At 42.0% G+C, this 19,030-nt stretch overlaps 1 protein-coding gene across 1 annotated transcript in view; it reads right to left on the bottom strand.

Moving 5' to 3' along the window:
- The window catches only part of cacna1ba (calcium channel, voltage-dependent, N type, alpha 1B subunit, a), a gene marked incomplete at both ends in the record, with an annotated part of 87,870 nt that overhangs the window by 26,605 nt on the left and 42,235 nt on the right, over window positions 1-19,030 (bottom strand). The window contains 19 exons of the mRNA XM_080852612.1: window positions 694-800; window positions 1,193-1,252; window positions 1,439-1,568; window positions 2,142-2,268; window positions 2,587-2,690; window positions 3,076-3,918; window positions 5,700-5,735; window positions 7,316-7,378; window positions 8,790-8,896; window positions 9,369-9,436; window positions 9,886-10,003; window positions 10,126-10,198; window positions 12,495-12,626; window positions 12,840-12,952; window positions 13,227-13,339; window positions 13,604-13,822; window positions 15,152-15,235; window positions 16,999-17,088; window positions 18,225-18,340. Coding sequence (XP_080708738.1) covers window positions 694-800; window positions 1,193-1,252; window positions 1,439-1,568; window positions 2,142-2,268; window positions 2,587-2,690; window positions 3,076-3,918; window positions 5,700-5,735; window positions 7,316-7,378; window positions 8,790-8,896; window positions 9,369-9,436; window positions 9,886-10,003; window positions 10,126-10,198; window positions 12,495-12,626; window positions 12,840-12,952; window positions 13,227-13,339; window positions 13,604-13,822; window positions 15,152-15,235; window positions 16,999-17,088; window positions 18,225-18,340 — 2,703 coding nt within the window. The remainder of the gene's footprint in view (window positions 1-693; window positions 801-1,192; window positions 1,253-1,438; window positions 1,569-2,141; window positions 2,269-2,586; window positions 2,691-3,075; window positions 3,919-5,699; window positions 5,736-7,315; window positions 7,379-8,789; window positions 8,897-9,368; window positions 9,437-9,885; window positions 10,004-10,125; window positions 10,199-12,494; window positions 12,627-12,839; window positions 12,953-13,226; window positions 13,340-13,603; window positions 13,823-15,151; window positions 15,236-16,998; window positions 17,089-18,224; window positions 18,341-19,030) is intronic.

Below are 19,030 nucleotides of genomic sequence, written 5' to 3'. Positions count from 1 at the left end.
TCCTTGTAGTAGACACGTAGTCAAGGACAAAAGATCTCTGGTTATTGTTAGAGTGTATCAAGTCTAATTTGGAGTGGACATCAAATTTGTAATTAAGTATATGTTAATATTCAGTATGATAAAAAAAAATGGGAAAAAAAATTGTATGTAAAAATACATGTAAGCTGCATTCTGCCCTCTTTTTGCTTTTTTGATGCTAACTTAGGAAGTAATGCCATATTTTACCTAGGCAACTGACTGAACAGCTGCACTTGATCATTTGAAACAACCCATGAAGAAAGACTATCCAAGACATATATCATACAATAATGTGTCCCACTCCAGCAGTGGAATAGGAAAGAAAAATTCATCAGACAGGTTTCTTTAAATGTCAATGTCACGAACACTGCTCCAATCAACAACAGCATTGGAAAGGGGCTGCCCAGCATCTAACTTATACCAACTCAGATTCTTAAGTCAATATTAGGAATAGGAAAACCCTCATAGAAGTTTAGATAAAGACCAGGAGTGTAGTAACACCAAAGATCATTGAGTTACCAGATTAAAATGTCCCCAGCCCAAAATGATCTCTTATTTAAGATCACTTATTACCCTCTGTCTGTAGTTGAGACCTTTAGTAATATGTTTTATTATTGATATTATTTGTTATAGTGTAATAAAATACACATTAAGAATTTGAAAGAGAGAACTTACGAGAAGGCAAATGCAACCAGTGCTCCACTGACCACAATGAAGTCCAGAATGTTCCACAGATCCCGGAAGTAAGCGCCAGGGTGAAGTATCAATCCAAGATCAACCATCTTTGACAAAAAAGAAGAGGGTGAACAAGAGAGAGAAAAGGCATGGGAAGGAGAGAAAAAGACAGAGTCTCAAGCTGAGTTGGCATCTTAAGAGCAGACATCCGTGAACAATACCCTTAAAGCAATCTTAACACAGTAATCTCCAAACGAGGCACTCACAATTGGCTAAAGCATGTGGTGTCATTGTAATGAATCTAAGAGTGTGAGAAAAAAAATGGACTTCAGCCAAGAAAAGCACTACAGAGTTTAAAGGTCAGAGACGATTGAATCTGCCATAAGGCGATTTGATTTGGATAATTGAAATGGCTGCATTTTAGTTTGAGGGGAAAATGGGGATTTTCTTACACCAGCTTGTCTAAAATGGTAACGATAATCCTTACACAACCACTTACCTTAATCACCATCTCAAATGTAAAAACCCCCGTAAAGACATAATCCATATACTTTAGCACCTGAGTGAAGGAAGGAACAGTTAGGATTGAAAACAAAAAACCAGACCAGTTCAGGAACCAACAATAGCAGAACTGACTTAACATACACAAATCACCTTAAAATATTTCATTAACAGAAATGAAAGTTGTTTAAATTGCTGGTTTCAAGAGATGGTAATATTCATTAGGGGGTTGATTTAGACTCACGTTGTTGCGGGGGGCATTGGCCTGGACAGGGTCTTCAGCTGCGAGGGCTATGCTACTCATGGCAATAACAACCAAGATGCACATCTCAAAGTAGCGCAGACACACCATATAATGGCACAGTCGCCTTACTCTGTTAGGGGATATGACAAATCACATGAGGCACAGACACACATTCATGTTCTCACTATGAAACCAAATATAATACAGAACTGCCCCGGTAGCACCTGCATGTGACTAGCACATAACTATGACCAGCTTTGACACTGAATCAGAGCTCTGGTTTTATGATGTGTCATGCTATACTGACTCCTAGTTTTTGTGTTCTTTTATAATATCTAAAATCTCTGTTCCTGAAGATGCTCTATCAAAATCACTACAATCACGCTCATAAAAATGTCAGCCTGTCAGGCCTGTATGATGAGTTATGGACAATATGGGCAGCAGCAGACACCAGGAGGTTTATAGGGGCGCTATTTGTTTGCTCCTCATTGAAGTAAGCGTTTACGGGAAGGTTTACAGGCACGGGGAGAGGCCGTCTCGAGTGAGTTAAGAGGCCGAGTTGGCTGCCGTCACGTCCGCTCCACTTCCACGCATTCAGTCAATCTCCTACCAGCTTTTCATTGCGGAGGGAAATATATTTATGCGTATTTAGTATGACACAGTGTTGGCAGAATGCTGGCAGTGCGCTGGATGTCGGACTCACGGGTTAGTCTGGCTGAACACAAACATGGAGCTGTAGGGGAGGATAGGCCGGGGGTTGGCTTGGTGCAGGTCATCCAGCATCCTCTTCTCGTCCGTCATTGGCGCAGTCTCACTGTCTACACTGTTCACTGTCATCAAAACAAGTCAAACCCTCATACCACATGAATAGCTACCGTAGCTGGAGTATGATGCAGTTATCCAATCCAGCTTTTTGGAATTGTCATAATTTCAAAGTGACTCATAGTTCAATCAGTTAATCAATCAGTTGATATTCATGCTAAGCATCTATCCACAAAATATGTATGAGCAATGGGTCATTTTTATAAATAAGATGTATATAATTAATATAATTCTGTACATTTCAGTACATTCTGCATAGATCAATACGATCATGATTATGCATTATTATATTTATAATTCAAATTGTGGACACGCTGAGTACTGACTTGGTATGAGGATGGTTTCCCCTGGCGGTGAGGTGATGGTGACGGGGATGGCGTTCCTCTGGTTGTCAGAGTCCCCCACTGAGTCACCCTCCACATCTGTGAGCCTGTCCCTTACAAACAAACAGAGTTAGTACATTATGATGAAAACAAACACTCAGATAGCATGAGACATCTCTGTCTGTTACGCTCCTATGTGATGTCTATATCTATGAAAAATCTATGTCTGTTACACTCGTAGGTGATATCTATATCTCCAAAACCTTGTATAGCCACAAAGAGTCTATTTATTTATCTCCCAGCATAAAAGGAAATTGAAACACAGAGACAACTGAAAGAGCCCAACATAAAATATGGAAAGAGTGAAAACACTCTTACTTAAGATACCGTGAAGGCAACTCTGTAAAGGTAATATAAATATATTGTAAAGACACTGTAGGAAGTTGAGGCAAAACTTAGGGGAAACATGAGAAAGAAAGAGAAGATTCCCACCCGTGCCTGTGAATCCTGTCTCCCTCTTTTTCGCCATTCTCTCTGCCCTCCTCTCCGTCTGCGGTGGTCTGAGCCTTGCCGTTGCGTGACCTGTGCCTGCTCCTCTCCCCGTTGGTTCCATTCTCTCCCCGTGAGCACTGGTCCCCGTTGCGGGTGCCTGAGCGGGAGCCGCCCCTGTGCCGTGACATACGCTTGCTCTTGCCCCCGCTGCTGACCATCCCGTTGCCCTCGCTGGACTGCTGCCGGTGAGAGTGATGGTGGTGGTGGTGGTGCTCCCTCTCTCCGGTGCCGCCTCCTCCTCCTACACCTCCTCCGACTCCTCCACCACCTCCTCCTACTCCTCCTCCTCCTCCTCCTGGTTCATCCACAGATCTCTGGTGGTGGTGACGCCGGCCGCCCTCACGGCTCCGGCTGCGGTCACCCTTCCCTTCCCGGCAGCGCATGGCCTCGTGGTCCTTGCTGCGGCTGTGGTGGACGTGGTGCCGCCCTCCCTCCCTGGTGCTACCACCATGCCCCGTCTCCCCATTCTCGTGGGCCTCCTCCCTCCTCTCTCTATGCCGATGATGCTTACGCGGCGGCTGGGCCTGCTCTGTCCCTCCTGCGGTGTCCCCGTTGTGGTTGTGGGGGCCCACAGGGCCGCTGTGTGGCTCCACCATCAGGGGTCGGTCCATGTGGGTCTTCATGTCGGGCCGGATGTGGAGGGCGGAGGAGATGCGCATGCGCTCCTCGGGGTCCAGCTCGTTGTAGAGCGCCTCGCTGCTGGAGAGCAGGTTGTTGCGGCGCATCTCCTTGGTGCGCTGCTCCCACACCGACATCAACTTCTGGGACCTCAGCTGCTCCCTGCTAGAGGGGGGAGGGGGGTTTGGAAGAGGGGAGCCGGGAGGAAAGGGGCCAATTTTAACACAAGGAGCTCCATTTTTACAGACATCAGTTTCAATCAGTCATATTATTACTTCAGTGAGAGCGATAGAGACACTGTGAAATAAACCACCATCCATGTGAAGACCACCTTAACTGTAAGAGGGAAATATCTCAATGTCGAGCCGTCTCCAATAAGGTCACAGAGGAGTTTACTTTCATGGAGCATGCATGTTCTTTCTGGTGCTTTAAAATTCATTGGCTTTCATGCTTTCTTTTTATAGCAAACGCCTGCTATGAGAGGATATATTATAATGCATACTAACTCCCCAGATGCTAAATAATTGACAAGGCTGCATGGTGAGCCGCTGCCAATGCTTATAGCTCCAGTACATAAAATTTTCACATGTGAAAAGAAGGTCTTTATGGATGTTCCCATACGGTACAGTTAACCATGGCATCTCATCATCCTTGGAACTCATGCTTTCTCATGCTTGTCTCTTCCTCTCCAAAAACCTTGGTAGGTGATGTTTCATCAAGTGCGGACCATGCATCCTGAAATAGTGGTGCCCCCCAAACCATGCTTTCTATTGGACTGGAGGCTTTATGATATGGCATTCCTTTGGAGTGGCTATGATTGTCAGAATGAGTGCTCAGATTCATTCCATTTCATTGTGTTCAAGACTTGCAAAGTGTCTTTTCCCAAAATCATTTCCCTCTGTCACAATGCATATGCAATCCACAGAGCTACATTCTGAGTGTATTATAAATGTCCAATTTGACACACTCCAAGGTATTTTACACAATAAAAGAAACATGTCATGTTGTGATTCCAATGTACTTGCTCTCATCAAACAGGAAATTTGCACACGGTCAAAACCAACTTAGGCCAAGTAGGACAGTCGGAAAATCCTTAGAGGATATCCCAGGCTATTTTAGTACTTTTGATTCAAATCCACCAACAGAACAATGATCAGCTCGACACAGAGAATGTTGAGATCAATGTTTGTGTATTCAATCAAAATCCCTGGAGAATGTGGCTAACAGAGAGCAGACCACAGGGCTCTATCCTCCTCTCTCCCCTCCTCTGAGCTCTCTTCCTGTCTCTCATTGTTTGCACCTCAAGTCGACACACCCTCCTCCTTCGTTCTTTCCCCCTAACTCCTCTGATATGCAAGTCAGACAGTCTAAAATGGTTTAGAGGGCTGCGGGGTTCTACTAGCAGACAGTCGATGGGTTAGAGAAAAAAATGCCTGGGCGAGGCTGAGATAAGGCTATTTGAGCCCACAGCCCCCCTGATCTATTTGTTCAGACGTTATTTAGGGACGCCTATTCAGACAGAGCCCATCTTATTGCCGTGGTGCACGGTAAATCACCACAAGCAATTCAAACAAGTTCCCGATACACTCCGGCTAAGATTTATTTCCGACAAGACGTCACACACACTACACAGGAAGAGATCCTTTTAAATCAGGGCCTATTTCTGAAAATCCCTCTTCTGACACCAAGCAATTCTATGAACTCGGTGAGCAAACACATTGCCAGTAAAGGACCACTCACCTTTTTTAATTACATCACACTCTCACACACACACACACACACACACACACACACACATACTAAAGCGCTGTCAGGGATTTTTGGAGTCATGGAGAATTGGAAATGGAAACCACTGAGTGACTATGTGAACACACACACCGAATGGACAAAATGGTAATGACAGTTTATTGTCCATCCATTAAGCATATCCTGGATGGTACCTTTACCTCAAGTAGTGATGGGCGGGAGAGCTGACATAACTCCTAAAAACATACAGGGGCAACACAGTGAAAAAAACACAAACAAAGTGGAACAAGGACTATGGCATTTGTCAAAGCACACACAGCAAAGTTACAGGACAGAGACAAATACAACAGGAAAGAGATTATTAGAAAACTCTACCAGGAAATAAGAGGGGGAGCATGGGACAACACAAAAGACCAAAGCACTTACTTCAATGAGAGGAGAACTGAAACAAGGGCAGATAAGGAAAAGACACCCAGATGTTGATATCACACTGCAACACCCTGAGTACTCATCAGCAACTGTCCAATGCATCAAAATGAATGATACATGTAAATATATGCTGTATATATAGGAAATCCTGGCAACGTCAAAAATGATTGTTCATTACTCCAACAAAAGGTCGGTTGACCAATTTGACATTCTTACAAGAGGCTATTTATGCAATGCAGTGCAACCCTACTTAAATAAGAATTGCTTACTTTATTTGCATTTTTAAAACCTTAATGGGTTTTCCTAATCCCAAGTGACACTGTAGAAAATGAAGAAAGAAATCTATCCTTGATGATGATATTAGTAAAAGAGCCAAGTACATTCTGGGGAATGTACTGAATTCCCAAGACAGATGTGACTTTTGCCAATTGACTGAAATAAGCTAATCTTCTACTTTCAACAAGGGTATTGGATTATTACGCTAATAAAAACAATACTTCTGAACTTCATTGATGTTAAAGGTGGCTAGATTTTGGGGAACCAAATAGCAACCATTATAGGGATTATAGCAACCAACAGGATGTGCGCTTTCTAAACATGAGTCTAAAAATCCCTAGATCCCCTCAAAAACAAGAAAGGACTACAAGCACTCTTCAGTAGATTTTTCTGGTTCCACCTGAGTGTATCGTAGCCCACCATAAGGGTTTTCGCCCTCCCTCACAAGAGACCTGAGTGTGCCTGTCTGTGAGCCTGAATGAGCGCAGGGAGTGAGTCTGTCAGCGCATGTTGCTGCCGTAGGGACCCACAGCTGTAAATGTGCTGACTCACTCAGTGTCAGCAGTCTGATAGTCTACTACTGCTGAGGGTGTCTCCCTGAGAAGAGGCTAGTCCACATCCACTTGAAAAACACACAAGCAAAACAAACACAACACATAGAGATGGAGAACATGCCAGACAAGACAAAAAGACTAAACCAAAACAGAAAGGTGAAAGAGAAGAGGTGTGAGGGAAGAAGGGGAACTGAGGTAAGAACAAACAAAAAAGGTCATATTAGGAAGAAATCTGTGGAGGGGTTCATGTGGGAAGCAAAGCAACTGTTGTACATCAAGTGTGCATTCATTAATCACAATAAATAAACTGATAGTGCAAGAAGGCACTGTATAACGCATACAGATATCCCTGGGACATCAGACATTAACACCTTTTCCTAGCAAACAAATAGCCTGTTGCCATTCATATTTTTCATTACTGTGGAACAATTTACAACTTCGGCCAATGGGCAAGGTGGGACATGGAATGTGGGGTTTGACTGATTTGAGATCAGAGGTAGAGAGGGAATAAAGGAAGAGCAAAAACAAGGAGGTGGAGACGGGGAGTAAAGACTCACGGTGAATGAATGCTGGAGACAGACGGGCTGCGAGAAAGTGTACTTCGATATTGCTTTACAATACTGCATAAGCCAAAACAACAACAAAATAACAGAAAAAGAAAAAACACACACAAAAAGGGAGGGAAAACAGAAAGACATTGGGAGCAGTCAGACCACAGAGAATGAGACCTTGCCGGGGTCTGACTCTCCTCACACAAGTTATCTCAATGCCATATTAATTTCAACAGATGCTACACAAGAAACAGAAATGTCAGCAAATGAAAGTATTACAAAACAACAGAACAAGACATTACTTGCAAAGACATTCCCCCCTCACTTACTTCAATACAAATGAAAATAATGCTCGACAGATTGTAAAACGTAAAATGTTTATAATTAAATGGTTTTTTTTTCATGAATATCTCATTTGTGAAGGAAAAATGTCTTGTGAGTCATATGAATACAACTTTCACACACAGAAAACGAACAAAAACTGAAATGTTGAAACTGAACCAAAAGGGGGGATTCAAATAGAACCTTGATGCTAGAGAGTGGATGGTAAAGGTAGTATGATCACATTCCTGGCCCTTTCCAGTTACTGTGTGTACAAAGCTTACAGTCAGATGAATGGCTCTAATTTGACTCAAATGAAAAAGGGACTCAAAAACAAATCAGTGATATTCAAAACAAGATAGTCTGGTTCCAAAACATAGAAATGTGTTCCAGTTACTGCTCAAGGATGCTGCAACTACACTATGTAATAAAGTATGAATACATATGTCATAGAGAATTCTGGACTACATTGCAAAATGTGAAAGTTACACAAGTGTCTATGCTCTATCATAATACATTATACCTGGCTATCACATCAGTTCGTGCCTAGACAGTCATTTTCGAAAACAAAGACATAACAAGATATAACACATACTAACTATCTGTATGCTCTTGCTCTAAAATGGTCTGTCAAATGTCCCTGTTAAACCGCCTCCTCTGAGGAAAGGTTTGAATGTGCTCACTAGTGTCTAGTGTGTCAATTGCTGTCAAAGCTTTTGTCACTTGACGTGCACAGTTTTATCTGTTAAAACAGAAAGCTTTGAACACTGGAGTGAGGGTTACACACCAGACGAGGACGAAGGATACACACAAACTAAATGTGCACGCGCATCACTGTAAACAAAGGGGGGAAAGATGGAACTGAACTGAAGGGAGGCGAGACAAAATAAACTACGAATATGACATGGGGGCGGAAAACAGCATAGGATACCTTGTAGTTTACAGTAGAGTACAGTACAGTAGTTTACTTCTAATAGAGACACAGAAAGACAGTTCAGTAACTGCTGTGTGTGTGTATGCGTGTGTGTATGCGTGTGTGTATGTGTGTGTGTGTGTGTGTGTGTGTGTGTGTGTGTGTGTGTGTGTGTGTGTGTGTGTATATGTGTGTGTGTGTGTGTGTGTGTGTGTGTGTGAACTGGGTTAAATCTCCATGACTTACGCTGTGATGGAGATGTTAGCTGCTGACATGGGGCTGACCTCCTTCACCTCCTTGGCCTTCTGAAGGAGGAGCTTCTTACTGATGGCCTCCTCTTGCTCCTCTTCATCCTGCAAGGCACAGAGAGAAAAGTGAAAGAATGGAAGACAAGAGTAAAAAAGAGAATAGAAGAGAAGAGAACAGCACAGCAGGACTTTAATAGAAATGCCATCATTGGCCACTGACAACAAATCTTAGCTCTGCTCTCCTCAGGGGGCCGTAAGATGGAGGTTATAGGTTCATAGGTAAAGCACTGTGCAGTATTAAAGACTGTAAATCCTGCCACTCGTTGGGGAGTTCTATTACCTTGAGTTATTGACAAAGACAAGCATCATTTACCTTCTAGAAGAGCATATATAGTATGCAGGCAGGCTTATGGAACCAATAAAGCTGTACATGCTGTTGAAGAATTAGGGTAGTGCACCAAAACAAACGTGCAGATTGAGAGAACATGTGGCGTGTGATGGAGGGTGTTCATTTTATGGAGAGACCCTACTAGTTCCCAGAGCACTTTACTAGGCTGTGGTGGCAGTATACCAGTACCTTTGTGAGTTCTTGTGCATTTGCAAGGTTGTCAACTGCAATAGCCAAGAAGACATTGAGAAGGGTATCTGTTTTACTTTCAGGAAAAAATAGCATAGACCAAACCCACACACAGACCAAAGTTAATCAGGTGACACCTAGGGCCCTAATTTCATAGGGCAACAAGCTGTGAGCTAGTCGTGTGTCATGATGGTAGTCTGCAAATGGTAAACCGTTAAAATAAACTGTTGAAAATAATTGTTATTTTTGCATGTATCCAATCATAGGACGCTAGAATGGAGCAGCGGGAAACCTTTGGGGGGCAGGTGAGACATAATAATTTGTGTGACTCGCCATAATCTAATCATTTTCAGGAAACATTTATGGATATTTCATATCCAGAACGAATTGAATAATCCCAACTTGCGAATAAACCAAGCAAAGATTCAAATAACATTAGGAAACTATCAAATGACTTTTTCCCGGCATCTTGATTCATTCTATTTTGAGGTGAAAAGCAACTGAGAGAAAAGGATACAGTTCCCAAACAGAGTTAAAATGATGAAGTACACGGAGGAAAACATTCCCCTCCGGACCCCGCCCTGGGACTCTATCCCATGGTACATCACTGCATTCCAATCCTCTCCTGTCAAAATCTGTGAAATGGTGACATAGTCTCATTACACACACTGATAAAGCCTTTCACTTTTAAAGTAGATTAAACATTTTGTACTAATTATATTCTGATGGCTTGGACAACTCATGATTTTTAGATTACCTGGAAAACAGTGAGAATGGCAGCAGGAAACGTATCAAAATTGGTTGTGGGAGTCTCTTCTTCAAAATTAAACCTGTTTAAAAAGGAATACAAAGAAGACATGTCTTTTATTTATTTCATCTCAACTGCATTTGTGTGGTATGGAAAAACAAAGGCCATTTGAGGCTTTGAAAAACAAATTCAACAACGCTCTGATGATGAGGATCACGTGAGACTGTTCTGACGTTCAAGAAGTTCCTCATTTCCATCATTATACTAATCACAGCACTGCATAATTCATATTTTACACCACTGCCTGCAAACGGTTTTGTTCGTTGACACAAAGAATGTACAGAGATTTTTACAGGAAAGTGACACATTTTAACACTAATAATCTACTGAACAGACGTGGTGCTTTTCTTCAGATACACAAACATCACCAGTACACACCAATAAAATGAACAACAATACCAATCAATCCAAACATATGGTTGGAACTAGATTATGACAGAGCTGACCCGGACTTAATGCACTGAATGAGGCTTCAACAACAACAGGATTATACACCTAGATCATACATCTATATATTGAAGAGCTCAGGGACCTTAAGTAGTGTGGAATGACTGTTCTGTATTAACAGAGGTAACCCTATACGTCTATATGTGTGTGTTAAATATTTAAAAAGCAAATGATGTAGTGCAGCACAAAAGAAACAAGTCCATTATCAGTAGATAATTAACATGAACCGATGTCCGAGCTGAGGCAATAACTGGAAATGATTGCTGATTACTAACACGCAAATGCAAATGACTAATCAGACACATAGTTCAATGTAGCAACATTATTGGATCGCAGCATTAAACATTGTGAGTGCACCGGGTGTATTTCATCATTTCATAAATACTCTGCTCAGAGGAGGCCTTTATAACCCTCTATGTTCCTCCAAATAACACTGTGAAATCCTCCAGACTTTCACCCTAATAATCTTGGTACTTTCCCTTGCACTCCAGCTGAATCTACAGGGACCTAATTATCCTTTCACAAAACAGAGGTACACAGTTGGAAAGTTTTAAATGAGCCTAGGGAAATTTGGAATAAAACGTACTCTCCTCTTTCTCCCGTTTCAGCCGAGAATAGTCGACTGAAAAACTAGGGGGCCCGTGAGTGAGTGGTGTGAAATGCAGCGGGAACATTACCACGCTTCACTTAATAATTCATGCGGACGGCCTGTCTGTCCTAGCAGGCTTTGTACTCAGGGCCACAGAGAAAGCGTGAACAGAATTGGACCAGTCTAGATCAACTGATGTAGTGCTTGGGGGGGATTTATTGGGTGATTATAACCCACACAAATAGGTACATTGTATCATCTGCAGTATAGAGGAGAAACAAACAAAGTTCAAATTTCCATCTGCAAAAAATACTTTTCCAAAGACGACTGGTGTCGCACCTGTACTTTACAACCAACTCTGTCCTTTCCTATCTCTGTGTAGAAGCGTAAGCTAACAGATCTGCGTGATCGTTGCCTTGGAAAGAGAACAAATCTCCGCACCCCCTCAGTCTGCACCAGCAGGGGATTGCACCGCTGCACTAGAGAGTCTGGGAAGAGCTTTTCCGTGTTTGAAAAGCGCTCGCAATGTTTGTTTATTCGACTCGAAGATCATTACATTAGGTGCCACGCCTGCACCATTTATGAATTCATATGCTTATTTACCGTGTGGGAACCGTGTGCACAAAAGCAATTCCTCAGTTGCAGAGCTAAATCAATAATTCATGGCAGAGAAGAATGAAACCTGCTACCCTAAATAATACTGCCCACATGTTTTCAAACACAAGAAGGTGAGGAAACAGGCTCAAAATAGGGGAATCACTGCAGTTAATTGGCATTCGTATAGAGGCATAAAAGTTCCCATGTCGGAACAAGAAGGTCTTTGTACCTATTAAGTGTATTTCAGAGCTGAAAACTGTTTAAAACCATGGACTGATGATCAAAAGGATCTGAATAGAACCTTCAAGGGGTGTTTTTTATGCACAAAAACTAAAGAACTAATACACTTCTTCTAGGCTTTGTGGATGCAGTATTAAAATCTAGTAAAATTCATTTGTCTAAACTGATTTGTCTACTAATAATCAGGTCAGCACAAAACAGATATCCAAAACACATTTATGATATATAAGGCCTTATTCCTATGAAGAAAACCTGATTTAAAATGCATAGCATGCCATATTGTCACATTCTGTGGTGAATTGTAAGTTGATACTTTGATGATAACCTTCGGTGGCAAATCCCACACCCACTAGGTTTCTATTATCTCCCCATAATCATTTACACAATATATACAGTATTACTGGCTAATATTAAGAGCTTAAGAGTCCTGGAGAGTTTTACTCACTGTCCCCCAAAGAGTTGCATGCCCAGAAGAGCGAACACCACAATGAAGAGGAAGAGGAGGAAGAGCAGACTGATGATGGACTTCATGGAGTTCAGCAGAGACACCACCAGATTCCGCAAAGAATTCCAGTACCTTCAGAAGCACAGGTGAAGTTTCACTATTCGCGTCTAGATCAATACACCCATCTGAATTCCACAGAGATTTGCCAAGGTAACAACTCACATGGTTATCAAGTAACAGACACTGACAGGAGTTTTTAAACATGAAAGAGGTACATTGCTTTAGCTATTTCCCAACCACAGAGTACCAAGGGTAGTTATTGCGGGGATGTTCCTGACAGCTTACTTTGTAACCTTGAATATCCTAAGTAAGCGGAGAGCTCGAAGAACGCTGATGCCAAACGAAGCTCCAGGTTTCACAGCAGCCCAGACCACCTCGAAAATGCTTCCTATTATAACCTGTGTAAACATGGGTAAAAACAATTCAAATTATTTTTTGCAGTACTTCATATATTTAGATGTTATTAATAAACACATTTAAAAACATGACCAATACATTACTATGATTTTTGACAATAATTAATATAATTACATAGTTATTTAAATATAATAATCTAGTTAAGCATAACACAACATTCCACAACATTTACCATTCATACAAGATCATTCTGCCTTCTACTCTGAGGGGTGCCCTGGAATGTATGTGATACCTAAGTGATCCCGAGGTACTCACCGCAAAATCAAAGCAGTTAAATGAGGAATGGCAATAGGTTCTGGGCCCCAGTCCATACATCTTCAGACTCATCTCTGTCAGAAACAGGCCCAGGAACACAAACTCTGCCAAATCTGCGGGCAGACAGACGCAAATCAATACAAATTGGACACAGGGCCATTTAATTTAGCACAACTTATAAGCTACAAATGTGTATTTGCCTCATAATCTATTAGTAATCAAATAGTGAATTATAAAACAATTTGGGGCCATGTACCTTTTTACTATCATAAGACAAAGTTCAGAATTTGTCAGTATATGTTAGACATATTATGATGATCAACAGTGTATTACAACAGATCAACGTTACATCCATCGGAGCACATTCTGTGACTTACATAAAGCATAGGTGAGCCACTCAGGCTGATCGTAGTGCACTATGGCCACACACAGTGTGTTCAGCCCGACAAGACACAGGACAGTCCAGTAGAAGCCCTGCGACTTGACCATGCGTCGGATAAAGAAGCGGACCCTTTTCTCTTTGCGGTGGAAGTAAGAGAGGTTATCGATCTTGCTGCTCTTCACGCTGGTCCTGGTGAAGGGAGATCCTTGGGGTGCTGCGGGGACAAAGGCACACGCCGCTGGGGTAAAGCCACAGTACGCACTCGCTTGCACTTTCACTTACTATGAGTATACACAGTCCAGGACCTGCATCACTTAAGTATGCTAACTAACAAGTAAGTTAGGTAAGTAGACAAGGTAAGTAGACACAACCTAATGGATAGCTCCTAAACTCCATAAGACCATTATGTGTTTCATGCATGTCACTCGCTTTCACCTCTTCAACAAAGCACAGCGTTGCAGTGCTGAATTTTTACCAGACACTGACAAACACATCTGGTATAACATTATCTGATTAAAGTGAAATGCAAGAAGATTTAGAACTTCCTCTGTAAGGTGGGGCTTTATCCTCACCAGAGAAAAGCAAAGTTAGATTAAGGTCAGATCAAAATAAGATCTTTACTGCACAGCAACATTTGGAATATGCCTCCGAAGCTAGACCCCTTAACAAATGTACTCAGAGGCTACATAAATCTGCGAAAAGTTTTACCTCAAGAATGATGCATAGACATTTATGACAAACATTCATGTTTTTTGCTAACATAATCCCTACGAGATGTAAATCACTTTTTGTTTGCACTCCAGTTTACAAACAAAAGTCTAGATTTGACTGAAGAAAGGACAGCTCATGATTCTATGATCAACTCCCACCCACAAAGCCCTGTTCTATATTAAAAACTCTCTAACTCCAATTAGGCTGAAATGTCAAGTGGACCTGAATAAAAAACGAGAGGAGGAAAAATGGCTCCATTAGCATGTCGCCACCCACTCTTGGGTAAAATGGGCTATAATCATTTCTTGGGCTATTTTAATCCAAAGACTTTGACTCGTGCGAGACGTCATTAATGGAGTATCACATCATGTGTCCCTGCCATCTCATGTCTTTTCCTTCTCATTCTCCTCCTCGCCGTGTCTCATTTTGTCCTCTCTTTGTCATCTTTTGTCAAAGACTTTAACATTATTTTTAGATTCCCCAAAGCTTTTGAAATATGTAAACACTCAATCAGAGTTCACAACATGAGTGAGAAGTGTTCCATTAGAAAAATCACTACTATGCCATAGCCATTTACCATCATTTACTTATGACTTGACACACAGTCACAAGACACAAAAACGTTTCTTGGTTTCTCAATTACTAAAATATAGTCTTGAGTGTATGTGGACCATAATTAACATTGCACATAACATTAACACATAATTTAGAAATAACACCTGGAAATATTGTTTAATCATTCCATGGCTATTCATGACATTTGGTGCTTTTCAATGGGCTCTGATGTGGAAGGTCAAATGAAGAGGTGAAAGGTCAGAGGTGCTGGCCTTACCAACTGAAGAGATGTCAGTGAAGTGATCCTCCCCCTCCTCAGCATTGATCAGGTCATTCTTGCTCTTTTTGACTCTTTTCAGTACTAAAGGGAAAACAGAAAAGTCAACACGATAACACACAACCTTGACACTTGGGACAAAAAAATTAAACTGCAACATAAAATCCCAATGTTAGTAGGCCTAATATAGAGAAACTGGTTGCATATGTATGTTTCTGCATGGGGTTTAACATCTCGCAGGGAATGCACATTTTACATACATTGTATTGGCACCTCATGAAGAACATTCATTAAGATATAAGGTGACTTAGTCAGATGAAATGAAACCACAACATATAAACAGCACCATCTTAGAAAAGAACAGCTGTGGAAGAGTATTGCAGCACCTGTGGTGAGTAGACCTGGCTTTGTGCAGTATATCTACAGACCTTTCCGTGTACCTACTACAATGGCACAGTCGTGCCAGCATTGTTTTCCAGCATTTCTCCTCTCTGTGGTGGCAAACTGCTGTAATCTAATTAACTTGTCAGCCTAATCTCCTTAATTACCGAATGCTCACACACAAGCTTTGAAAGCAATACTGCTGAGAGATTAGTAGTCCTTGATAACACAGCTCAGGGAGGGGGGTATGAGAGCTGGGGCCGGGGGGTGGAGGTTCCTGGTATGTGCATGTGAAGGAGAACGTCCCCGTTACCATGCAGCCACTTGCACAGTGTCTGGTTTGAAAATGAGAGGTTGCATTGATTATTTTTCTAACTTACAATGCGCAATATCGGTAAAATAATATTGTGAAATCGTAAGTCATCACAAAAATAGGATCATGAGGACATTTTTACTGCATATTGTAAAAGCCATCACAGGAGTATTTGTAGTCCGTGTTTTGATTGGTGACCACTGGCTGCAGGACAACAATAAGCAGGCCATAAACTCCCAGAGACAGAAAATCCATGTGTCTCAAAGAACTTCAATAGGTTTCAATACTGTAGTGGCTCCCAAAATGTGGGACAGGCCCCCTGGGGTGTGGGGGGGGGGGGGGGGGGGGCGCATGGAGTTATAGCAATGGGGGGGGGGGGGGGTGCATGGGTTTAACTGTTCAAATCTGGAAGCAATGTTACACAGCAGTCATTTTCAATAATGATTGGACAAGAGGAATTCCATGAGTGAGGATATCCTGCGAGAGTGCAGAGTGGCAGGCAGGCCAAAGGGTTCATAAAGCTAGCAGTTTTATAACTTACATTTTACAGTTGCCCCATTGTTGAAATGGAGCAAATTGTGTAGAATGCGAAAATGTGCACAAATTTGGCTGCAGAGTGAGTGACAGTGGCTGTTGCTTGGTGCAGGAACATTTTTTTGAGCGTTTGAATAATCAAAATTGAAATAAAAGTAAGAAAAGTAAAATCTGCTATCATCAAACTCAAATAGTTGGTAGTATAACTGTCAGCAAAATGACACTCCTGTTCACAGGAGGCCAGAGGGTTGGTATCCTTGGGGCACATATTTTTTTCTCATTATGAAAAGTGGGTCTGCCGTGAAATGTTTGAGAACCACTGCAATATAATTAATTATTAAAAATGTGATTGATTGTGTACTGGAAATCCAAATGCAAATCTATGGCATTATTGTTATTGAGATGACAAGGAATTTGCTTTTTTTTGAGTGGGGGAAGGATTCAATTATGACTTGTTCTACAGCTAAGTTTGGAAGGAATGTTTCATATTGACTCCACAAATAACAGCTGGGTTGTGGCCACCGTGTACATATATCACCTGTGTTCCATTAGGAAGTCAGTGAAATTATCACACATACAACAGAATATTGAATGAGTTTCTGAACTGGCCGGTTCTCACCTGAGTTGCTGTTGGGCTTTCTTTTGTACCAGGCACCATCTAGAGATTTCTCCTCTGCATGTTTGTCCTCTTCAGCCAACATGACTTCCTCTGAGACAGACACACTTGCATCAGTCAAAAAGTGCTCACACGGAGACCATTCACAGTCACATGGCAAGGCAGACCAGTAACAGTATTTGTCATGTGACAGGTGTGACAGAAGCTCTAGCCGACACAGCGGGTCAGAGGTCACCTAATGCACCATTCAGTTGGATATTTAAAATGGAAATCATGAACAAGTTTGCACTTTGCAAAATGTATGAACTTAATAATGTAATTGATATAAAACTGAATAGCTTATACAAGGTTAAGTGACACAAAAGTAAGATTTATTCAAAATATCACAAACTACTACTACTTTTATTATAGGCCAGTCACAAACCAATCACTAGTGATTCAAGAGGACCACAGGCTCAATGGTGCATTGCCCTTTAACAGGCCTGTCTCAGTTTTGACAGGAAGCACCAAGGCACCAAAACACGTTGGGCACCATGTCTATGTGTGCATGTTCGTCAGGAGCAGAGGCCACCAGGGAAACTTCACTGTTGTGCACATAAGCAAAGAGAGCTTTTGTGCAGAGCGAGACAACATCTTTTAGCACAAGGGATTCAATAATGGATCAGTAAAGCGAGATGCATGACCAAATAAGATTAGCCAAGGCATTGGTATTCTGAGAAGCAATCTACCTGAGAAACAAACTCACATACATTCCTGATTTCTAGAGGGGGGTTCTCCCTGATGGCAACAATTAGACCATGACAAAACAGGTCAAAAGGTTATCATCTGTCTATTCACTGTGAAAAAAAGAAGGACTCTGAATGAATCATTTATTCTCATTCAACACCAAGAGAGCGAGAGATAGATAGAAACATCCAGGTAAGACAAGATGAATGCTCTCTAGATGTGAATCCTTCAGGTAAAACAACCCACTTTGTACTAGGAATCTTTCATGATGATGGACAACCTTTAATGCCCCCCACAAAGGCAATATTAGGCACTACACAGTAAGAAACACAACTTTCAAGTAACCATAGTCAAGCACATAGACGCATTTGTTGCCTTGTTGCCGTGGTTGTGGTAAACAAAAGGGAGAGAAAGGAGGGGGCGGGGGTCATGTTTCACAGACGGCTGGAGTAGCACATCCTCTGAGGAGAAAGGGAGGTGGTGAGGATGGAGCTCGGCCTGACCTGCCTTGCAAATCCACTCCAGGTAGCCGGTGAGCTCCCGCTCAATCTGCTGCTGCCGGCGCAGCTTCAGGAACTCCTGCCTCTTCTCCACCCGCTCACGCTCCTTGGCAAACTCCCTGCAGGCAGAGACACACACACCCACAGGATAGTTTGAGTGTGAATATATCATGCTGCCACACACACACACACACACACACACACACACACACACACACACACACACACACACACACACACACACACACACACACACACACACACACACACAGGTAGCAATGGCACACACAGACACATTAAGATGGTATAATGTTACCAATAGTTTTGGACAGTAAACATTCAGGCACAGCTAACCTAACTTAAAATGAAGCATACAACTCCTCACATACTCCCAGCATTCTGGACAGGTGTCAAGGTTAAACCCTTCTTTTTTAAAGTGAGTCAGAGTAACTAAAGTCTCAGAAAAAAAGCCTCTGTAAACACAAGCACGCCTGACACAATATGACAGTGGAGCACTTGCACATACAGCCATATAAACCTTCTTTCAAATACTATTTTTATCTCCAAGTTCTACACGTTTTTTAAGGAGGTTAAACCAAAATGGGAAAGTATGAGTTCACACATTCCCACTTCATGATTTATTCCTCCCTATTATGGCATGGCCCCCAGGTTAGCTAAATCAATGTCTTCAGCACTGACAAAAACAATAAGAGAATTAGCCACTAACGGTCTTCCGTTCTGCTCTGCGTGTGGCTAACCTCGCGTCTGGATCCTCCCTCAGGGTTTCACATGTCCACCACAAATAACAA

This window comes from Sprattus sprattus (assembly GCF_963457725.1).
Source record: "Sprattus sprattus genome assembly, chromosome: 15".
Classification (NCBI taxonomy): domain Eukaryota; kingdom Metazoa; phylum Chordata; class Actinopteri; order Clupeiformes; family Clupeidae; genus Sprattus; species Sprattus sprattus.
Note: the sequence above shows the minus strand (reverse complement) of the source record. Positions and strands in the feature narration are given on the sequence as shown.